General features: G+C 37.8%; 1 protein-coding gene across 12 annotated transcripts in view; it reads left to right on the forward strand.

Annotated features, from left to right (window-relative positions):
- KCNMA1 (potassium calcium-activated channel subfamily M alpha 1) overlaps positions 1 to 23,834 on the forward strand; it is a 447,551-nt gene that overhangs the window by 375,038 nt on the left and 48,679 nt on the right. For all 12 annotated transcript variants that reach the window (XM_069019298.1, XM_069019294.1, XM_069019295.1 and 9 more), the window contains 2 exons: positions 8,971 to 9,064; positions 21,784 to 21,907. In XM_069019298.1, the coding sequence (XP_068875399.1) occupies positions 8,971 to 9,064; positions 21,784 to 21,907 (218 nt within the window). The remainder of the gene's footprint in view (positions 1 to 8,970; positions 9,065 to 21,783; positions 21,908 to 23,834) is intronic.

The raw sequence follows: 23,834 nt of genomic DNA on the forward strand, positions 1-23,834 counted from the left end.
GTCTTGTACAGGGGGTGCTGGGTGGAATCACAGCAATAGCTGACAGTTTGGAGGAATTGCTGTGGGTATTTTCAGTTGCCTGATTCACAAAGTGGTAGGTAGCAAAGTCTAAACAGCCTTGTCATTGAATGAGGCAAGTCATGCTCACTGTCACTCCCATCAAAAGAACTCTGGTAGCCAAAAGCTCAATCAACATATTGATTATTTGCATTTAGTAATACAGGGCTGAAGCTTGTCTTCACCCCCCACCCCATGAAAGGTGAGCCACATTGCAGAACGGTGACTGCTCCTTTGGAGGTCAGCTCAGAAGACGTTTAGGAGAAAGACATTGGTTAAGTTGGGGGAAGAAATAAAATATTTCTTCAAACCAAGATAGTTTAACTGTTAGAAACACTCTGTATTTCTAGTGCTGGATCTGACATATCTTCACAGTGACATGGCATTACTCACTACAGAGATTAAGGGGGTGCAGTATGAATTAGACTGAAACAAAAATGAAGTATCTGCAAGTGACAGCTCTGGCTGATGGCTGACTATGAAGGAAAACACTGTGCTAGTGTCTGGTGAAAAACAGTGCTGAAAGCCTAGCAGCTGATAGAGATGGGGGAGGAAAGGAGCACTGGGTATCAGTGGTGGTTGTTTAGAATGTCTGGTTTTGGTCAGGATATTTTTTCTCCTTTAAAACACATTTTCATCTTCCCTTCCAGGCAAATCATGCTGAAGCCAGTTTCAGCCATTTTGTTGAAAGCACTGTACTGGTATTCTGCCTTGTTACATTTAAATTAAAGCTCAGCCCAGTTTTAAGTTATGGCAAGTGTATGCTCACAAAGAATAAATAGATATTGCCACAGGCATTAGTTTAACTACATTTGTTGTTTTAAAAATGTTCAGGGAGTTGCAGATTGCAATTCAAATTATCTTCATTATAATAAATAAAATGTATAGAAATAGAAACAGGCATGATTCCCTAATGCAGTCTGTAGGCAAGTGTATATTCATTGAGCTTGAAAGGGAGTTCCTGAGGGTGGGGGTACAGAATAGGAATATATGCAACTTCAAAATACCTTTATAATTGCATTAATATATCACATTTTATACATAATATTTTTTCTTTCTCTTATGGTGACAGGCTTCTTGGGCAAATTCTGTACAGCATTTATTAAAAGTAGGTAGTGTTCACCCAGTGTGCAATTAGAAAATACTACAGAAAATGGAATTTCTTACCCTTACTCTTCTTTTATCCTGTTCCTTATTGTTTACTGTTCTCAAAAAGTAGTTTAAAATTTGTTCTCAAAATGGCTCTCAAAATATTCTTAGGTAATAATAATGCCTTATGGATGCATGACAATCTACTGAACAGTTCTAAGGAACTTTGGCAGCATAAACAATGCAGGCCTGTGACCATTTGCATTGGAAATAAAGTCATGTGTCACATAAAGAGAAATTAATCTAACTATGACTAGAAAAATAGTTCTGTTTTAGTAGACTTACTGGTGCTAAACTCATCTCATACTTGGAAGAGAACCCTGGTGGATTTGGAGGTTGTGATTTGATGTTGCACAGTGGTACAACAAATTACCCCAATCCAGACAGTTTGATAGCCAAACCTAGTGAGGCAGTGACAATATGTAAGGATGTATTTAGTTCCATATAATTAACAGCAATCTTTGTTTCCCAAATATGTTTTCTATGGAAATCAGTCCACACAGTAGTGCAAGAACCCAATCGGATTTTAAAGAAATTATTAATAAAACTCAACAGTCTTTGCTGAACAGTGGGATGCTCTCTAAGTGCTTTAGGTTCTGCCCACTGTAGTATGTGTCTGCTGAAGTTGGCCTGTGTGTCTCACCCGACTGTACAGTACTGCTTAATCCAACAGCTCCATGCTTGCACACGGAGTTCAGGGTGTATCCTGACAGCCCCTGTGTGTGTGGCACAACATGCACCTATGGCTTGACAGGCTATTTACACTAAGAGTAACTAGTTTTACTCTTCTGTGGTAAAAAATACATAATTTGAGGAGAAAGGGAGAAAGAGATTATTATCTCTACCAAAGATAGGTTATTCAAATATTATTCTGTAACCCTTGCTTTTGAAGATTGAGTAAAAAGACATGGGCCATAAACTGTTGGAGTAAGAAAGAAAATTGTCCTATGTATGAAGAATTTCATCACTCATCCACTGTGGGGCTTCTTCCACGTTGTTCTGAGCTCCTGTCAGAGGCAGGAGGCTAGAAGTCATGGGATAAAACCAGTAGTTAGAACTTTGAAATCTAAAATAATTTGACAAAGAAAAAAAAGGCAATTTGTTATGCCCATGCTCAGTAATAGTACCTGTCCACACTGTTGGAACTAAGGGGAAGTAACTGAGGTTTTAAGCAGCTCAGTCTGCCTTCCTGGTGAACAAGATCATGTGGTGCTATTAAATATGATGCCAAGCTCCAGATATGAAGCCATTACCAAAGGACAGGTATTTTTGTTCTGACACATGCTGTGCCACTGCAAGCACAAAATCTTGGGAAAGCTTGATTTTTGTCTGCATGGAATATGCCATAAGACATACACTGCTATGGAAGGTTATTGCTTAATAGTCGGGTCTGGTATCTGAAGCCATCACTTACTGAACTCTAGAAGAGACTGTAAAAAGATTGTGATGTTTATTAAACAACTTGATTGGAGGGTTGATAAGCTTAATAGATTCTGGTCTTCTTCCATTGCATATGAAGATACTTTGATACAGGATGTGGATTTTTAAATATTATTTCCAGTATTACTATCTGGACTTTAAAAATAGAACTGAGTTGATGCATATCAAAGCCTTCAAATACATGTTTGACCAGTGGCATGTGTAGAGAGATAGGTCTCTGCAGATATATTTTATCATCTGAAAATTGTTTCACTTGGAGGAATATCAAAAATAGAAGTAGAAAATTTGATAAAAATCCTGGTAACTCTGAGGTAAAATCGATAATTTTCAAGTAGTGTGTTCAATATTCTATACAGTGGTTTTTGTGTCAGTTTTGCCAATCAAAGATATATACTCTCCTTTGATGTTTTAAAATATATATGAACTCCAGTGCATATGCATTATTATTATACTTTAAATGTTACTTCTATTAGTAAAAAGCTGAAAAATGTTGTGATTTAGGCTCTAGTTCTTTTCCCACTAATTTTTCTATCGACCTCAGAATAGTAGCAAGCCATCAATTCAGAGGTCACAGAATTGGAATGGGTGCTTTGTTACCAACCAGTTCAACCTTGTTGAAAAGTAGCTTCAAATGACTCTTGTAATTCCTATACACTACTTTTTTCATGAGAGAGACAGATTTTGTGCTTGAAGAGAAATGGCAAGCATGGGAATGCTATTTTCTTATCTCTACTGTTACCAGATGGTGTTTCTAGCTGGTGGTAAGCTAGACAAAGATCCCAGAAAACATGCTGACCTCCTCAAATACTTTGCTTCTACTTTCTGCTCAGTGTTCTCCATAGAATCTTTAAGGCAATTGAAACATGTGGAAATAATGCTGCAAGTTTATCAGTCCACCAACCACTCCCTACCTAACCTTCTTACTTCATTATGCATAACCAAATACAAGGTCTTGGTGGCTCAGTTACATACCTTCTTTTCTATACTATACTCATTCAGAATGAAACGAGCATTAGGAGAAGATCTTTATTGCGTATTTTTACCAGAAAAACATTTTGTCTTTGGTTTTTACTGAGGGCACCATTTGTTAGAGGTATTAGTTGAGGGGGGGTGGTGTTTAAATAGTCTTGATATATTATCAATGGAAGACTAAGAATCAGAGTTTTAAGCTAAATCCATATTTAGGAAATTGAATTTCTTAACTTTCTTTTCAGAGGCACCATTTATGACCTCCTGAAATTTACAGTATGCAGCGCTGTTGAATACTCAACAACTTTTATGTGGGTTCCTAAACATCAGTTTAATTCCTTAAGTATGCTTGCACAATTTTGAAGTGGTGACCTTATGTATTCTATGATTCCTTATTTATTTTAATAGCAGCAGAGTGCTTTACCTCCCCTGTCATTTTCAGTAGTTTCAAAGAAATAAACATCTTCCACAGACAGTACATCTCAAAGCCTTTATCAACATGGGGGAAATAAGTATTTCCTCAGATATCCTTACACTAGGTTGGGATTATATTAAAGGTGATAATATTGTTGAATAATCCTTTTATAAGTATTCTTTTATAAAGAGTAATTTTTAGAGGAAAAAAAAGAAACCTAACATAAGAGAGCTGCAGGTATAAACCTTTATTTCTGCTGTTGGGACTGATACCTTAAGCTTTAATATCTGTATTACCACATAATATCAAAATTGATTCATGCCTATGGTTTGAAATAATTTTTAATACAAAGAAATTAATTTAAATTTTTTCTTATTATTTAGAAGTAAAGAATGCAGCTAGATCAAGTTACCCAAAATGTTCATATCAATTCAAGAATGCAACTACTAATGCATTGATTGATGCCAAGTCCACTGAAGGAATCCCGGAACCTGTTCCACTTGTTAATAACCGTAAAGGGAGCCTCTTCCTACCCAACAACCCCTCGCTGCTGCACCTTAACTTACTGAGTTCTGTTGAACAAGGAAAATCTACCTACTGTAGATTGCAAAGGGCTCTCAGCCTGCCTGTAAAATACCGCTGCCATTCCCAAAAGCCTGGGTTGAACCAAGATCTCCGTAGGTAGCCCAGTAGCTGGATGCATAAGGCAATACAGAGTGGTTTGTGCATGGTTTTGCAGTCTGTTTTCAATGTGACTGTGCCATTACTAATGCTCTCTTAAGTGCTTACAGATGTGGGTTTCTCCAGATGCGGTGATTAATAAGTTAATCAAGATAGCTAGTCAACTAATGTTTCTGGGTGGTTTGTGCTTTACCTTTCAAAGGGTTTAATTGCTTTGAAGTATTTACATGCTAGGCAGAATGAACTCACCAGGTATCCCAGTTTGTGTGATGTTCAGTAACATAGATGTTATTTCAAATTTCAGCGCTTTTGGGTGTCTAAAAAAGTATCTGTAAACTGTTCTGCTAGTGACCTGGGAGAGGCAGTCAAGGAGACAGTGTTGTTTTAAAAATGGTTAGAAATAACAAAGAAAAAAGTTATGAACTTGTCCACTGCTTTGAAAGACATTCCCTTTGTTTTGCTTTAAAAATGAAATGAGGATAAAAGTCAAGTAATATGTTGTTACAGATGTTCAACTCCACATTAAGGCTGTTAAAATTACCAGCACATCTTAAACCAATTCATGGAACATTGTCTGGAGGTTATGTCATTGAAATAATGAACACTCTTTACTCAAGAATAAGCAAACATGTTAAAACATCAGTGTAACTTTAAATTAAACTCCAGCATAAAACTGAGTGTCTGAAGCCTCATTAGACTCGCCTGACATTTTTTTAGCGCTGAGTCTTCCCAAACTGCAAAACTGTGAGCTCTGGGTTGTTACAGTAGTACATTAGGTGTTATACTTAGGGATGTGCAAACAAGCTCTTGAATGTTATTAGAGCTCAGAGGCTGAATTGAGTTCCAAATCTGTAAAATTCTGTGTCCAATTCTTGAACTTATTTTCAGTTCTCCTGAAAGCTGGTAAAGAAATTCTACATTACATAATATGACTGTAGTTAATACAAATTCTGTAGTACAAAGACATAAAAAATGGGGACTCATTAACAAAAGCAAACATATGATACCAGAATTGAGTTGTCATCTATCACAGCCCATTATTCAAATATGTTTGTCTTTCATAAGAACAAGCAAATTTAAGACTCCCTTTTAAATTAATGCAGACACAGAAACCATGAAACTAAAGTATTTAATAATCTTACTAAAAATTTTGCTAGGTACACTTCTTCAAATAGGCAGGAAAACTGATAGGAGTATCTGAAGGATAATAACTAAATATGTTTTATATCCTACTTACTAGTAAGAAACCACTTGTAAGTTATCATTGCGACATTTTTGGGAACCAAGCCATAGGTAATAGTGTCCATTAGATACTATTCACATATTTCAACTTCACGTATTCCCTTCCTCCATTCTTATGGAGCTGTGTTTCTAAACTGCAGATGCCCTGTAAACTCTGTGCAGAGATTTCAATGAAAAATAAAATCTTGATTTTATGCCATATGATTAATATAGATCTCCTTTCATTGCTACAATGAGAATAAATGGCTTTCTTGCTTAAGCAACAAATTGAGATCCCTCAGAAAGCTTTGCTAACAGGTATTAAATAGTGAGCCACATCAACCTTGGACTTTGCAGGCAACTGGTGACAGTAACATAATTAGAATATGACAAGCACATATCCAAAAAGGAAGTTTATTTATTGCATATGCAGTATCAATAATAAGTGCAGACTGCTAGAAATGTACTTCTAGAAATTGTTGTTTTGGATAATTACTAGTAAGACTTTGTTTTTAATTGGGCAGCAAGTTAGCATCACCTGGCAGCACTGGAGAACACATGTGTTGGACCATATAGTACAAAAACATCCTTATTCTATTAACTTCTGGAATTTGAAAAGATTAGACAGGAGTCTTATTAGATAGCTGAAAACTTGGAGAAGTATTATTTTTTAATATTGTTTTCTTTTGTTCAGAGAAATTTTTCTGGTTATAATATTATCTGCAGTTGTGTTAATGTAAGGTCCCATTGCCCATGGTCCTGATGGCTGTGTATCTTCCTTGAACTGCTAAAATAGTATAACAATACACTTGTGGTGCTAAACTGCATCTCTTGACAAACATTCTGTAACCCCATGGTAACAGATTAAATTGAGTGAAATTTAGAATTTTTACTCCCAAGAGAGCAAAGTTTTCTTTGAGAGTTGTTTTCTGGAAGGAACATTTTGCATGGTTTTTGTTTGTTTGATCTTTTAAGTGGTGGAACTGAATATTTATATCTGATAAAGAACAAGAGAGCACAGCAGATATCTTGAAACCTGTTGTCTATGTGGAATACCATGCAAATAACTTTTTAATAGAGAAGTTTAAAACAAGACCAGGCCATTTCCAAGAGAACGATTTGCAGAGGGTGTTCAGAAAAGCACAAAGACTTGCACTTTTTTGCAATCAGAAATGCAAAGATATTACCAACAAAATAATTCTGTGCATGTTCACTTCATGGTACGGATAGCTAAATACTGAAGTGATCTGGTTTAATATGTGCAAACTGTCACAGAAAGAAAATTTCAATTTGTGTATTTTTGAGAATCTTCTGTGGGCTTATTTATCTCTCAGGCAAACAAAGAATGGCACTTGACTAACCATCAATAAGCATTTACACTACAGGACTTTGATCTGGAAAAAAAAGAAAAGTCAAATGAGAAGAAAATTCCTTTGTCCTTAGGGATGCTGCCCAAGAAGAGAAGAAAATAACTTAGTGAATAAATCATTATTAGACAGGCATTGTTCTGATCTAAGTATTACTTTTTACACCGCTCTTTGGCGCATTTATTTTGGGATTAGCTTTGTTTGGTTGCTTTTTTTGTCTTTTTTTCTTTGCAGTGCTTTCTTTAGTTGTGACTCCCTTGTGCTAGGTGATGCCAGGTCATTTAAAAAGAGAGCAGAATCTGTCTTTTCAGGGTCCAGCCCTTTGGTCTTGACCAAGGCAAAATGAAGTTCCATAGCAGGCTTGGGCAAACAGACATACATGGCAGGCTGGAATGCAATAATGAAATAGTGTTGGAAGAGGGTTATAGGAAAAGGCTGTTGCTTCATTTCTTCACATACAAGTCTGGGGCAGGTGACATATATCCCCATTTTGTTGTTTTTCCTGTGTATCTTGTTGCAAGTAGTGTTTTTTTCTCAACCTCTGCTTGTGCACTGCTAATGTGTACTAAGCTCTTTAAATATAGCAGCTACTACTACTACTACTACTGTCTTTCCTTTTAGCTTTAAAGTAAAAGCTTCCTAGGCATCAGTTATATTTTCTCTAGTTAATTTTTCATTTAACAGGAGGAAGGGAAAAAAGTTTATTTTTTCTTCTTTATATTAGAATAAATTAGCATTACCATGAACCTGAGAAAGCAGGCATTTTTATTCCCTTTGATAGCACATGTAAAGGTTACACACAGATTATCAAGTGCAGTTACAATCTTAAAATAGTAAAGATGGTGGTTAATTCTTATAGATGAGTTCTTAGGAAGCTGCACTTGTTTAAGCAATACATATTGTGACATAAGTTATCCAAGAGTAGTCTATGACTGGCAAAACTGTAAGTGATTTTGTATCTGGAAATTGATCTGTCATAGAAAATGCACCTCATCCTCATTAAAAGATTGCATAACACATGCATCCTCTGTTATACAGGTATTGTCTCCCCAGTTCCATTCAACCTCATTCTGTTCACTCCTGTTAAAACTTCGTTTTGTGAGGAGGGTAAAGCGATGAGGTCTGACTTGTGCTGGAGATCTGTGCACAATGGCAGGCTGCATTCACATTCCCGACTAACTGAATCATTGAACATCAAGGCATTGAATATTTTACATCTCTTCATGAAGACTCTGTTGTTTGGCATGTGAGGAGCGAGAACCAACTGGTGTCTAGTTCATTAGCAAAAGCAGGCTGGCAGCTGTTAAGTTGATACTGCAAATAGTACTTTATCTGTCTGGGAATATAGCAGAGCACTAATTCTATTTTTCTGTAGCACAGATTAACTGATAATAACTAAGAATAACCCGAATGTGGTCCCCTCGCCTTTGTTTTTGAAGTATGAAACCAATTTGAATGCCTATGTTCAAAACCCTGGTATTCTTCTCTGCTTCTCCTTCAAGCCAATCTCTTTAACTAACATGTATTTGATTTTTATTACTGTTGGGCCTATGTTAGCAATGACGTATCAGTGCGTGAATGGACATAGAGTGTGTGTTCTTTGCTACTTCACTTGTATTTCGTATTGCACTCAGAGCAGTACTTAATCTCATGAGTTCCTTATATTTCCAGTTGAAGATGAGCAGCCGTCGACACTATCACCCAAAAAAAAGCAGCGAAATGGAGGCATGCGAAATTCACCCAACTCCTCACCCAAACTGATGAGGTAAGACTGTAAGAAACTCATATCTTCATCTCCTTTCTTTCTTCCTTCCTCCTCTCCTCCCCCCACATCAAAAATAAGGGGAGGGGGTGAAAAAAGAAGATTGTTAGATGGTTTCTGAAAGGCTGAAGTATTTATTCTGTCAGCTTGTCAGCAGTTAATGATAGAGCTGAAAAAAAATTCTGTCATGAAAAACAGTTTGAAAAGCTGTTTGAAAAATACATAGGCTTTAAAGTCTTAGCTGTCACCCTGTCCTGTCCATGTGTAGTTCTTAAACAGCAGTGGCACTAATGATAGCACTAACCAATCAGGGGAACTCATGTGGTTAGTTTGCCTCAGGCAATTCTCTTTTTGTTGGATTCCCTCTGAGTACTGTTTTCTGTACTTAAGGCCATATGTGAGATGTATCATCACAATCAAAAATGAACCTGAATATTACCTTCCTTTTATCCTGTCGATTGAAATCAAATTTCTGTGAATTGATTTAGACTGATGAAAAAGTCTAATAATATATGTACTTGCCAAAGCAAAGTTCAAAACTAACACAGTTTTAGTCAAGCTAAAAGCACATTAATTATGAAATACAGGGATTTTTAAGAGGGTAGTATACACTCTAAAAGTGGGCGATGAAAACAGCATCTTGTTAGTGATATTTTTCCCCTCTTGCTCTGTGTACATTATTTTACAATATAACTCCTTTGTATAACTGTGTAGTTTCCTATCATACAGCAAATTACCTCTAAGAGATTTGTTAAAACTAGAACTGCAACAAGATATTGTAATCTGTTAAAATGTCATTTGCATTCTCTCTTGCTGTGCTTCACCTTTTACCTTCTGAAGTCAGTTAGAATGGGTCCTGTAGTAGACTTAGAGTTTTCAAGGAAGCTGTTCCTGCTCTGGTTTTGCATATCCTGTGTAGCCAGGCTAGAACCTCAGTCCATAGTTTTCCACTGTGTGTGTGTACACTGTGTGTATATATACAGAAATATGTAAACTTATTTACGTATATAAACAGACACATTCGTGCAATTTGAGATTTATGTACTGTGACTGCTCACAGAGGTTAAGTAAAAAAAATTGACAAAAATGTGCAGTTCTTTCCATATATAAAATCACTTACGAATTTTATTATTGACCATGATTTTGTTCCTTTAACGATTCTGGATACAGCTAGGTGATATTTCTCTTTGTATTTTAGTCACTAGACTGGAATTTTCTTTGGCCAGTTACAGAAGCATCCATATTTGTTTATTGTTTCTGCAATAGAGGGCATATTCAGGGACGTAACTTCTACAAATCATCTTCATCTCTGTTTAGACTACAGAACCAAAAGTGAGATTGATTCACAGAGGGAAAATGCACCCAGCTGTGGCTTTTTTTTTTTCCTATTGACCATCTATTTCTGTTAAATGTATCATTAAAAGTTCTCTGCCTTCCTGTTAGCTCAGCCTTGCCCATATGACACTGATTTACATGCTTGTTTACAGTTTATGAGGAAGAATAAAATGAGCATACTGGCAAACTTCTCATTTTTATAGTGCCAGTTGTCATGCTAGCATCGTTTCCAATTTACTTACCTCTGGACAGTCCTCTTATCTGGTGCTAATTGTTTTAACTGCTTAAAATTTAAACATGTGGAGATTCCCCCCCTTCACCTTCTCTCAGATTCTAATTTTAGGGAAGTAGAAGTAAAAAGAAAGAGAAGGAGAGAGAGAGAAAGAGCTGAAACATTTGGAGCTGAACACACTGTCCCTGTTTGCTATGTAAAGTATGCCTCATTTCTTTGATCTTGAGTAATAATAATTCTAGGGAGTTATACTGTTTTCATATGCTTCAAAGCTGTGTCAAAGTTTTGCTGCTTAAGGGTACTTCTTTATTCTATTGGCTCTTGGGTACTGAGATGACAGGTCCTCTGTACTAGGTGCAGGCTTTTTCAAGTCATAGCCTTCAGCAAAACATCAAATTACCAAATACAGGGTAACATACTTCTACACAAATGCCTTTCCTGTAGATATATTATACCATATATATTAAATACTTTAGTGTTACACGGTACATTTTATGTGCAATAGAAAGTGATGGTTTGAGGTAGCCTTAGGGGTACTTTTTTCCACAAGCAGAAAAAGCTAGTGTATACCGTATCAAGTATGGTTTTTACAGGACTTTCTGCCCGAAGGCCTTTGTAAATAAGTAATGATCAACAGATTGGCTGTGGGTTTTTGAAAAGCATGCCTGTGTCAGTTTGCATGATGGGGGAAGATTTTCAAAGTGCAGCCTGCTTTCATTGCCTGCTGAAGAGGGACTGAGGGAGAGTAGTCGTCCTGAGCCTGAGCTGTCTGCTCAGTAGCACATCAGAATTGCTAAACACAGGTTGAGCAGTGAGTGGAGAACTTGCCAGGCTTCCAAATCCAGACATTGTTTTCTTCCTCTTCTCTGTTGCTGCTAAATTTATTCTCCAGCCCAGTGTTTGCACCCTCAGCTTCTCTCCAGACCCAACTGTCTCTTCGTTTTACTCTTTATCTACACTGACTTAACTTTGGTTCAAGGTGCTAAAAAAGACAAAGGGGATTGAATCAGAAGAGAGCTATGTTAAGCTTTATTTGTAATGGTCAAACTCTTTTCTCCTCTCTGAAAAACAAAGGTGGACTGTATTACCTGCTATTTTGTATCCTTGTAAATTACAGAAAGTGACAGGTACTTGCTTGCCTGTCCAGAAATCCTTAGTGTATGTCAGCTAGAAGTACCCAAGAGGTAAATCAGCTAAAGCACCGTCATGTCTGTAGCTGATATTTATCTTTGGAAGTTTTTTCCTACATTTCGTTTAAAAGCTCCTTTTTCAAGTGAGCTTTTCCCCTGTCCCACCTGCCCAGAAAGAGCTGGCTATTTTGCAAACTTTTTCTCAGCTGTGGTTTTAGATCCAGAGGCTCTAGAAGGAGCCTGGAAGACAAGCAGTCTGGAGCATGAAAACAAAAACTATGTGAAATTTTGATTTATAAATTGAAATCTGAATTGTGACTTTTGAATCATGTTGTGAGAAACCCTACAGTTAAGATAATGTTGGAAGTGATGCATAGGTTTTGGATTCCCACAGTGGCAGAGGCATCAGGGAAGCGGGTATTATGCTATGAGACAGAACTTTATGATTTCTGCTATTGCTAGATTAGAACAGAGGATGGAGATGGTACCACAGGATGGAAATGGTATCATTGGGATTCTGTAGGACCTCATGACAAGTGGTCTGACCTGGTCAGAGAGTGGGAATCTTTGAGATTTACTAACACATGAGTAGAAATCTGCATTACCAAATATGATCCAGATAGATAGATTGGAGACATCTTTTTAATGGCATCTTTTTGATGACTCTACAATAAATTACTAACTGATATAAATACACAATTGACATACAAATGCTCTGGGTACATCACAGATGGTCTAGACTCACATTTGGGAAGTCACTGTTCTAACTGAATGCTGCATCACATCAAATGACATGAACAGAATCACACTGATGCAGTACTAAAAGAGTCTAATCAATCAGAAACAAATCCTTCAAATTCCAACAATATCCACAAATGCAAATTAACCAGAAAAATACTCAGCATTGTCATGACTGTTTTTACCTGTTTTACATCAGCAAAAGTCTGTCCCATTAAACTCAAAAAAATTATTTTTAAAAATAACTTAAACTCCAGCAGGAAAAAATGGATACTCCTCCTGTTAAGATGTGAACACATGGACATCCTATTACAGTAAAAAGTAAAATTTAAATAGGAAAAGGAAGGAAAGCTGTAACTGAGAGAGTAATCACATGTTGGGTGTCCTTCATGAGGTGGAGAAGAAAAGTAGAACCAATCAATGCCTCTGGTATCATGCAGCAATATCAGTCCCTGTTCATCATCTCAGTTGCAGGTTCTGGTGCGTGTTATTGATGAGCAGTCACGTTAACTATGAGGAGGCTATGTCGCCTGAATATCAACTAGCAAAGCTAGTTTTAAAAAAAATATGTCATTTTGGATTCAGAATGACCAGTAAAAATGTGAAAAGCCCTGGATATGAATCAAAAAAGCCACTTAAATGATTGTTGCTGAGCCTCAAGTCTGTACTTAATGCTTTGGTAGCTGCTACTGCATGAGTGGAATACACTGACTTGAAGGAAATGTCAGCCCAGCTGAGTCAAACTACCTCTTAATGCAAGAACAAATAGCATATGACAGGGCCCAAGGGGCCTGAAGAGCAAACAAATAGTTTGTCCCTGTCCACTCAGGATGTAGTGGTGTAGTTGACATAGGCCTCTAGACAAGTAGCATACTCAGCAAAGGGTCATTATCATTAGTGTCCCTGATCACATAAGAATCAGAGGCATCAGAGGACACTGGGTTTTCAGTGTGTTGCCAAGGAGAATTTCGTAAGCCTGAGGATTTTTTTTGATCAAGGATCTAAAATAATTCCCAACCAAACAATAAAACTTGCTCAGAAACTGTCAAGACCCAGCTAAATGACACAGAAAAAAAAGTGAGCTCTTTGGCATACATTTCCAGAAGCCTAATGAGATTATTTATCTGAAGTTGAGGAGGAAACCTCCTGTCTTTTTTCCTGAAGTTGTATATAATATTTTAAGTATATGAACAATGGCTGTGCACATTTCTCTGCTCATCCACCCACTAAGCCACATACACTTAAATGTGCATACACATTTCTGCTAGTGCCACTCAGCATGAATTTGTATTGCCTCTGCCATTGCAGTGCTGCCCTTCCATGAACTGAAACTGTGAGCTTTCTCATAGAAACCAAAAAAAAAGTGATAGCAGATCTAGGGAAGCGTTTCTCAAGCCAAAACTGGTAAAATAAGTTGACTCTGATCATTTTCCATTACTCCCTTAAACCAGATATGAAGGTAAGGTTTGGAAAAGTGAAAGCCCATTGATTAACCATAATAATGGTATATATTTACGTCCCTCAGCCTTGGAAATTTCCATCTTGGACTCTCAAATTTGTATCCTGACTTTATGTAGTGGTAATATGCAATGATAACCAAGCTGCAACCCAGCAGATATATAACAGCAAAATTCACTTCTTGATTCTGTTTTACAAGTTCACTACAACCAACACGAACAACAAGAGTAATTCAGTGATCACCATGTTACCTTACGCCAGTTTTTAACAATATTGTAGAATTAAATCATTTAAATGATAGGTGGTAGTATCTGCTAGCCTTCTGACCCTTGCTACCATTGATAGACCAGGGACTGGTAACTTTGGTTTCCTGTTTGATTTGTCTCCCTCCTTTCCATTTCTTTGTTGAACAACTAGCTTTTTGATTTGAAGAACGGTACCCAGGTTTTGAAAAGACTGTAGTGGGTTGATGCTGGCTGATGCCAGACACCCATGAAAGTTGCTGTCTCACTCCCCTCCACAGCTGGACAGGGGAGAGAAAATATAACACAAGGTTCATGGGTTGAGATACTGACAGCGAGCCCTCACAAAACAGACTTGCATTAGAGGTACTAATTGAATTTATTGCTAACAAAGTCAGAGCAGGACAATGACAAGTAAAAACAGACCTTAAAACACCTTCCCCCCACTTCTTCCTCCTTCCCAGGCCTACCTCCTCGCCCCAGAGGTGCAGGAAGGTGAGGAATGGGGTTTATAGTCAGTGATCACACGTCGTTTCTCCCGCTGCTCAGGGAGAGGAGTCCTTCCCAGGCTCCAGCGTGTGGTCCCTCCCATGGGAGGGTTCCCCATGAACTTCTCCAACATGATTCCATTCCACAGGCAGCTGTTCTCTGCAAACTGCTACAATCTGAGTCACTCTTCCACTGAGTGCAGTCCTTCAAGGACAGGCTGCTCCAGCGTGGGTCCCCCATGGGGTCACAGGTCCTACCAGGAAACCTGCTTCAGCATGGGCTCCTCTCTCCATGGTTCTGCAGGTCCCTGTCAGGAGCCTCCTCCAGCATGGGCCTCCTATGGGATCCCTGCCTCCTCTCAGGCACCCACCTTTTCCAGCGTGGGTCTCTTCCACAGGCTTCAGGGGGATCTCTGCATCCCCGTGGACCTCCGAGGGCTGCAGGAGGATATCCTGCTTCACCATGATACTCACCATGGACTGCAGGGGAACCTCAGCTTGGGTGCCTGGAGCATCTCCTGCCCCTCCTTCTCTACTGACCTGGTGTCTGCAGAGCTGTTCCTCTCACGTGTTCTCACCCCACTCTTCTCTGGCCGCATTACATCTGCACAATAACTTTTTTTTTCCTTCTGCCTAAGTATATTATCACAGAGGTGTTACCATCATTTCTAATTGGCCCAGCCTTGGCCAGCAGCACATCTGTCTGGAGCCAAGTGACACTGGATCCACTGGATATGGAGGAAGCTTCTGGCAGCTTCTCACAGAAGCCACCCTGGTAGTCCCCTGGCTACCAAAACCTGACCATGCAAACCCAACACAGTAGTTGTGTTATAAACCATAGGAATAAAGCAGTATCAGGGGTTTTTTGAGGTTACTTGAAATCTTACACAAGTCTTTTTGGGATGAGAGAGCAGTGTCAGGAAAGGAAAGGAGAATTTTCCAGCAGAGAAAGAATTATTATTTTTATGAAGTTCAGGGTAAGACAAGATCGACTCAGATCAAGGCAGTGGAAATAAAAAGCTCTTTAGCTATAAACTGTGTTTAAAGAAAGAATTGTATTCTTATAAACATTGACTTAAAAAAGTGATAGCTTTTATCATAAGGTCACACACTTATTTTAAGTGACAGAAACACTCCTATATTTTATGATGCCACTTAACTGTGGGTTTATTTTTGATAAATGAGAAATTATTTTTTCAGGTAAATTCTTCTACCTCTCAAGGATTGCTAGTTCTGCAGCTTCAGTAGATCTAAATGGGAAATATTAAAAACAAAAGACACATGGACTGTGTGTCTTGTGTCCCCCTCATTAAATTGCATGTGCAAAAGTCTAGAAGTTAACTATTTCATAACTTTTTTTATGTGAGAGGCTTTGTACTTCAGAAGCATATTCTGATCATGTCCTGAGGTATCAAGATACTTTTAAAAGCAAGATTTTTACAGTAAGGAGCCTTATATCAGTGTTCTTAGTAGTCTTGGTAAATTAATGTGAGATCTTCAGTAAGGCTTCTGAGAAAAATAAAACCAGCAATATCTGGGCAGAGCAAGAGGGAAGAAAGGAGAATTAACACTGTAATTCAGCCCATAAACTGTACAAGACACTGGGTACCAACCACTGTATTAGATATAGTCTTCTTCCTAGATTCAGGGAAAAGGACAGTATGAGAATGTAGTAATATTAGGATAGCTTCTGAATATAACAATGAAAGCATTTAGCAAAAATGCAGGTTTTCTTTCTCTTGTCACACTGGGTTTTCTTCTCTAAAGCCTGGTGCATTTGGGCACTAAATCCTTACAAATTTCATTTCTGATTAACCTGTGAAAGGAAAGATCAGTGAGAGAGTGTCATTAGTGTAACACACATAGGCAACAAATTCTCATTACAACTTAATGCCATCCACACAGACTGCAGGGTCACAGGGAATGGCTAATGGTAGCCGACAAATGTTGGGTGTATTAGTCACAAAACATTTGCTGAATTTCATCAGAATGTCGTGACAACCTTCATAGCTAGTCCCAGTGAGCTGCTGGAGTCAGTGGAGTTTTCCTGTGACAAGCCGTCACTCTATCTTAGTTGAGCTTTATAGCACCAGTCAAAGCAGTCAGAGAAGATTGAAGTGACAGAGGCCTACTGAGTAAATAGTGAAACATGCAGCACATCATGAAATATTCAGCCAGGGTGTAAAAGCTCTAAATGCTTTTTCAATTATTAGCACCTGCACTGGCTGCATACATCTAACACTAACAGCATGTTAATTGCCACAATTTGTTAGGGTAGTTGTAGGAGAAATTTCGAAGGCATGAGACATTCTTTAGCACGTCTTCAATTCCTCTCTTACCTTCAGCAAATGCACTCCTTCCTCCTAAAATTAAGTATCTGTGTGCACACACTTGCTAAGATATACCCACAAACATTTAAGTCAGGTAGGAAAACTCAAAATTCCTGAACCACAGGCAAGGTGACTTTAACGACCCCGAATCTTGTGGAGGAGACTGCTAAACATTTTTTTGTATACAAAATCCAGATTATCTACCTGAGAACAGCACAGTTGCAGACTCTTAACAAACACAGGTTAAAGAGGAGTTGTGTTTTTCTCAGGTGTGTTTTGCTGTTGACAATAAGAGGAGTTTTATTGGAGGGCAGAATAAAAAGTAGCCAAGACATTGTCTTACTAATGTGTAAAGACTAAGAGATTGCAGTTTATTTTCATGCAAACCCAGGGTCCTCCCTGCTAGTCATACAGTATTCTTGTTCCCAGTGCTCAGCACATGGACTAGTTCCACTGCAGATCAGGGAGGGTATGTTGCTCTAGTACTCAATTGCATATGAATAATAGCAAGAGGGCTAAGACAAGGGTGACATAATACAGGGGTATGTTTAACAGTAGTCATTTAGTGAGGCAGCCATTTAGTCCTGAATGGTCTTTTCAGTTCTGTCCATTCCCCGTCAGTACCCAAAAGTTTCAGACTCAAAAACTCAGATTTTGTGGTAGTTATAAATGTGTGCTAGGGAAGTAGTGCTCTTTAAAATGTAATGTTGACTTCCTTGCAGTAGGTTTGCTGTAAGTGGGATTTATGGTTTTGCTTTAGGCTGTTTTCTTCCAGGCAGGCTTTTTGGGTTTGCAGCTGTATCATGGCATTTAGTGTCGTTTTCAAGTTTAATTGCACATAAGTGGCATTATATGCTCTTCAAAACTTTGAAAAGATGGTATTTTGCTCTTCATTTTAAGTCATGCGTATGTAATATCTGCCATAAGAACCAGAGAAGCTATTTTTAAGCTGGAGTTATGGATGAGGGAAATTTAACTTTGGTTCCTTTCCTCCCATACAGGCTATACATGTCTTTTCCTGGCCAGAATGACCAAATGCTTTGGTCATTGCAAGTCATGAAAAACAATATGTCAATTAAAACAAATACTAGGGATTTAATTGACAGAAAGTGCTTTTCTTCCTATGATTTGAAGTCTTAAATCAGATGACTTTGTAGCCCTGGAGAACATAATAGCTGCAGCATGAATATAAGCATTTCTACAGTAACCTGCCAGTGTGATTCAAGCACAGCTTGACAAGGCCATCTTCAAGGATGAGGAGGCAGAGAGGCTCTAGAAACATTCAGTCCATGGTTTGGCTGTAAGGGCAATGACTGTAATGCTTTGTGGAATATAAATTTTAATGGGAAGAGGGTGTCCAAATGCCTTAGGCAGATTTGACAGCTTTGGCCTCTCTGTGTGTCTGTCTTAATTAATTTTTAGTATTTGCAAAACAGGTTTGGATCATCAAATTAATGAGGGTGTGTATATCCAAAGTAGTAATACTATTTTATCACTGTTCTGATCAATTCTGTTTTTAAATACATAAGTCAGTGTATCTTCTGATACATTCAGTAACATCTGAGGACAAAGGTGGACCTGTAGCAGAGTTTCCAAGATCCAGAGACATCTTCAGGGATCACTTTACTGAGAACAATGAAAGAACATTGATTAAAAAGAGATTTAAATAGTATCTTAGCCTAGAAGATTTATATTTATTAAACACACTTATATGTATAACCCCAAAGACTGTGAAACAGAATGTGGCTAGTCATATCACAGAGTCCTTCTCAGGCAATAACCCATTATCCTAGAATAAAAGTAGTACAATAATATTTCTTAGCATGCTTTCATGTTGTGTGTCCCATCCTATTTGCTAGCTTTAAGGTTCCCACTTGCTGTACTCCAAGCAGTAAAACAGAGAGTCCAAACAGTTTATGATACTGCAAATAAATGCATGCATTGATTTTAAAAAACCAAAAACCTAAAGGGTTTTTTTGGTTTTTTTAAAATCACAATTTGTGACCTAAAACTTCAACAGGGAGTTATAGCTGATGAATCACATTCTTTGTTCTTCCCTCAGCCTACTTACGTTTAAGCCTAAAATATTCTAATAAACCTTTGGCACAAGCTACTTTGAATGTTCCCTGTTAGAATACAAAGCCCAAAAGAACTATGCTAGGCTTTAAGCACTCATATTCTAAAAATTGCCTCAAACCTCAAGGCAGTTGACCATAGTTGGATGTCAGATATCTATTACCACCTGCTTTGTTATAACATTCCTTTCAATTTGTATCATTTTTGTGAATCATTTTTGTGACTGGGATTAGAGTATTGCTAAATATTCATTTGTGTTAAAACTTCAGATGATCTATTTAATTTTAAATCTCAGAGCAGAAAGGAAACACTGATTACAAAACTAGAATGTAGTATTTTTTAAGAAGTGATTTATTATAGTTCCTCTGATGAAGGATAAGGGGGAAAGAAAATTCCTTCTTATATGTGCTTGATTTCTGAAAGGAAGAGAAGGTGATTTGACCAGTGAGCTTTGCTTTTGTTTCAGTGCTCCTCTAGAAAAACTCATGAAGAAATGTTTTGTGAAAGTATTAGGGAAAAAGCCCTAACCCTGAAACAACAGAAAAAAAAAACGTTTCTCATTGGAAACTCCTGAAAATTCCTATCTTTTGGCAAAGTTTCTTATTTTGAAACACTTAGCTAACACATTCCATTAGAAAAAATAGCTGGTATAGAGCACCACTAAATATTGTCTGAACATTAGTACAACCTTTAAATGGAAGTCTGTTCATGGCTGCAGATCTTATTGTACCACCTGCAACTTTGAGCAGATGGGGAATGCCCAATAAGCAGCATCACAGTCAGCTCTCAGACAAAACTACCATGGCTGCATGGATGGATGTGATGGATGGAGGAAGAGAATGCAGAGTCTCAATATTTTTCTAGAAATAAAAAAACCCCAACAATACATCAACCAAGCCCCCCTGACAAACCCCTTTGATGCAGCTTTTTCATCTCTGCTTCCTACAAAAGAGGAAGGATCCACTTATGCAAAACCTGTCATTAGTCAGCTTGGGGTAGGGTCAGAGACTCCAGGCAGTCCACCAGGGCTTCTCTGCTGCCAGTGGGTTATAGTGAAATCACTGAACTGTATCTCTGGAGAGAATATAAAAACTTTGAAAACATAGTGTTTCTTTTTTCCAGATGAGTCTGACTTATGTCTTTGCTATGTAGGGCCTTGATTGTCTTAAAGCATCAGTAGATTCTGGTTTAAAGGGAACATTGTATTGATAGTTTCTCAACTTTTTTGGAGCAGCTTTCTTTGAAGTTGACCCTGTTTGAGTGAAATGCGTGAGAATTTTCCACTGATTTCAATGGCTCTGTAATCAGTGGCTGTGAAATTACACTAATTGTTCACCCTGACTGAATTCGAGATTATACTGTTCATAGGAATGCAACTGTTGGTTTCATGGTAAATTAGCATACCATATTCAGGGTGAATTAACCTGTATCACACGCTGTGTTCACAGTCTGCTTCAGCAGACCATGCAGAAGAGAGGGTCTCACCACAGCGTGCTGGTTCAAATGCTTTAAAAGCAGGAAACTTTCCTGTTTTAAGAGTTCAGGCAATATGGGCATTTCTTTAACAGGCTTCAAAAGGCAAACTGCTTTAAAATTTGGATATCTGTTTCAGAGTACTTAGCATATTCTTGCATTGCAAATACTTTCTTCTTTGAAATGTCTCAATTCTGTATCAAGATATTTCAAGCATTCATGACAAAAACCTGAGGTAAAGACTGTGGCTTTCCAGACAAAGCACTATTAACCTGTGCTAAATAAAAGATTTTAGGGTCAGTTTACCGTGTACCTTGTGAATACAATTCTGCTAATGCTACTGTATAATGCAGTCACTTAGGGGTCTTCACCAGCATCTGAGAGTGTTGGAGTCACTTAGTACTTAGCTTAATGTTTGATTTTAGCATATAAATTAAAGAACTGTATGTGTCTGTGCTTAGATGTAGCTATATAGCTGGAGAGCAAGTTCATAAAAATGTCTTTCATTTGCTTCTCCTTTGAGAAGCCTTGTGCTTTAAAATGTTGCTGCAGAAACACTTAGAGGGTTATCACAGGTAGAGTTGTCAGAGAAAATGGACATTGTTGTTTGGTATTAAAATCATGTATTCCAGATGTGGGCATTTGTTAGTCAGTCTGCTCTAAAATGACATACTGTTGAATCTTTAAAGGGCTTCAGTTTGGGAAAGCAAAATATGATTGGGCAAATTGCTAAAATATTTAAAGTGCAGCCTGTTAAAGCTTTTACTGTGAAGAGCATCACGTCAGAAGTTGTATGTGGTAAAAGCAAGTAATTGGCTTTCCATACTTATGCCAGTCAGTCAGCATGGGGCTCTGTTCCTATCCCTTCTACTTCATTGCAAATGCCTATAGGAACTTTGATATTTGTTTCAGAGGAGTGGAACTGGAAAGAAGAAAACTTACATGGTTGTGATGGTGTCAGAAAACCCAATTTAAAATTAAATTATTATTAGTATAGACAAGTACAGAAAGTTTTTGAAACTGCACCCAAAATTTAAAAATCAACTTTTTTTGATATGCAGCTTTTGTTTAAAGATGTCCTTATTGAAAGCATGTTAAAGTGTAAATATATTTCATTTTTTTACTTTTATCCCTCTTTGTAAACAGCTCTTGGGATATCTTTTCCATCCATAATTCATAGTATTTTCCATTTATGTTGTCCTCAACTTGTTTTTCCCCAGGCATGACCCCTTGTTAATTCCTGGAAACGAGCAGATTGACAATATGGATGCCAACGTGAAAAAATATGACTCTACAGGGATGTTTCATTGGTGTCCAGCCAAAGACATTGAAAAGGTCATTTTGGTAGGTATTGATGATGTTGTGCTTGAAAAAAAGTTATTTAAACCATAGAACTGATGTCTAATGGATTAATAAATTAGCCTCTACAATCACAAAATATGGTGTATTGAAGTCAGGAGCACAGACTGGTGAAACCAAAGCTAGGATTTTGGTTAAAGAATTCTGATTATGTAAATCTTTATGCCCAGTGCAACAATAAAAATTTGTCCAGTATAGGGAATTTTGTTTTCATAAACTGAAATTTGCATATTTGGTTTAAATCTTTAGAGAATTAAGATTAGAAATACTTAAATCCTTACATACCCCATTTTTCTCTTTACACAAGCCAGTAATGATTCTAACACAGGCAAGTGTTGTTTTGACTTGCCTCTTATTTATTGAAGTTTTATTCATTACTGTTAATTTTTTTTAATTAATTTTGCTCTCTTAGAACTTCTCTCTCAATTCCCAATATTTCAAGATGCCCAAACAGGCCAGAGCAAGTAGTGCTCCTACTCTATTTCTAGCATGTTGCAGTGAGCCCTGTCTATGTGTGTCTTATTTCTTTGACTGGGAAAACCATCAAACTGACTCAAGTAATTAAAAATAATTAGGAGGCCTATCACAGCTTATTTTGAAAGTTTATGCCACTTGTGTTCATTTACTCACACCTAAGAGTAGCAAGTAACTAAGCGCAGATCTCGTACGCAAAACTGATTCTATTTGAAATGAACTCCCTGGTGGATCCTCACTTTGTCGCACTTCATAAAGCTTTTCCCGAGCCTGCTCTCTTAGATTTTCCTGCACTGTGGCATGGTGTAGCCAACGATGGTGACAGCCCAGTTATTCTAGCAATCAGGGGTTAAAAGCTTGTCTCCAGTTCTCCTCAGGGGTTTCTGTAATAACTCTGACATTGCCTGGAATTGCAATATCAGTGTTTAAACAGTCAAGCAAGTAAGTTCCAAATTTCAGAGATGGAACTTTGAGATGGAGTTTGCCTGAACAGCTTTAAATAGTATCATTTATTTGTAATCAGCCAGCAAGAAGGGGTACAGCCCTGCTGTAAAACACTTTGTAATAAACAGAGATAGAAATGTGCCTTTGTGCTATGAACACATTTTAGCTGACGAACTACCAGTTGCCCTACTTTGAAAAGTGTTCCTCCAAAAATGGTGCTGGGGAGTGACTCAGTCATCATCTCTTGGTTATGCCGTGTTAGTTTTTTCTGCTACCAGCCTGTGAATCTGCAAGTCTGTCCAGGTGCTTTCTGCTTCATACATCATCACAAATAAAGACACTGCCAGCAAAATGCTTCCCTACACCTTTTCAAACTTGCAGTCCACAATTTATGTCTAAGTTCATTTCTATGCAAATTTAATGCTGTCCTTAGAGACCGCAGAAGTACAAATTAGTGCATAATTTGAAGATGATGGGATTTCCCAGTTTGTCTTCTAATTGATACTTGGTGATGTCCCAGTCAGAAAATAATTCATTTTTCTGCCCAAGGTCTGTTTTGTCTCTGTGACATTCCAGCAGTACCAGGTAGTAAGAAGGGATTTTGCCATATATGGCTACATACAGATTTATGGCTGATTTATGGAGTGACATTTTTCACATACCTGCTTTCAAGACTTGGTCTCTGTCTTGTAAAATCTGAGTATTCCAGATGTATAGGCAGAGGCATGGGACAGCTTACATGCTCACTTGAGGATTCGCTCATGTCTTCTGCTGTTTGAAGGGCCAAGATGACTCTCTTGGTCAAGCTGTATGAAAATCAATGTAATTGCCCTGGAGAAATTGAAAGCTCATGCATTTTTTAACTGATGAGAAAACTTCTAATCAGAGTTCCCATTCTTCTGACATAATGAGCATATCTGCTGCATATTCCAATCTTAATTGCACACCACCATGCTTCTGTAATATAGAAGAATGGCATATACTATGGATAAGG

Source organism: Aphelocoma coerulescens, chromosome 6, assembly GCF_041296385.1.
Source record: "Aphelocoma coerulescens isolate FSJ_1873_10779 chromosome 6, UR_Acoe_1.0, whole genome shotgun sequence".
Lineage (NCBI taxonomy): Eukaryota > Metazoa > Chordata > Aves > Passeriformes > Corvidae > Aphelocoma > Aphelocoma coerulescens.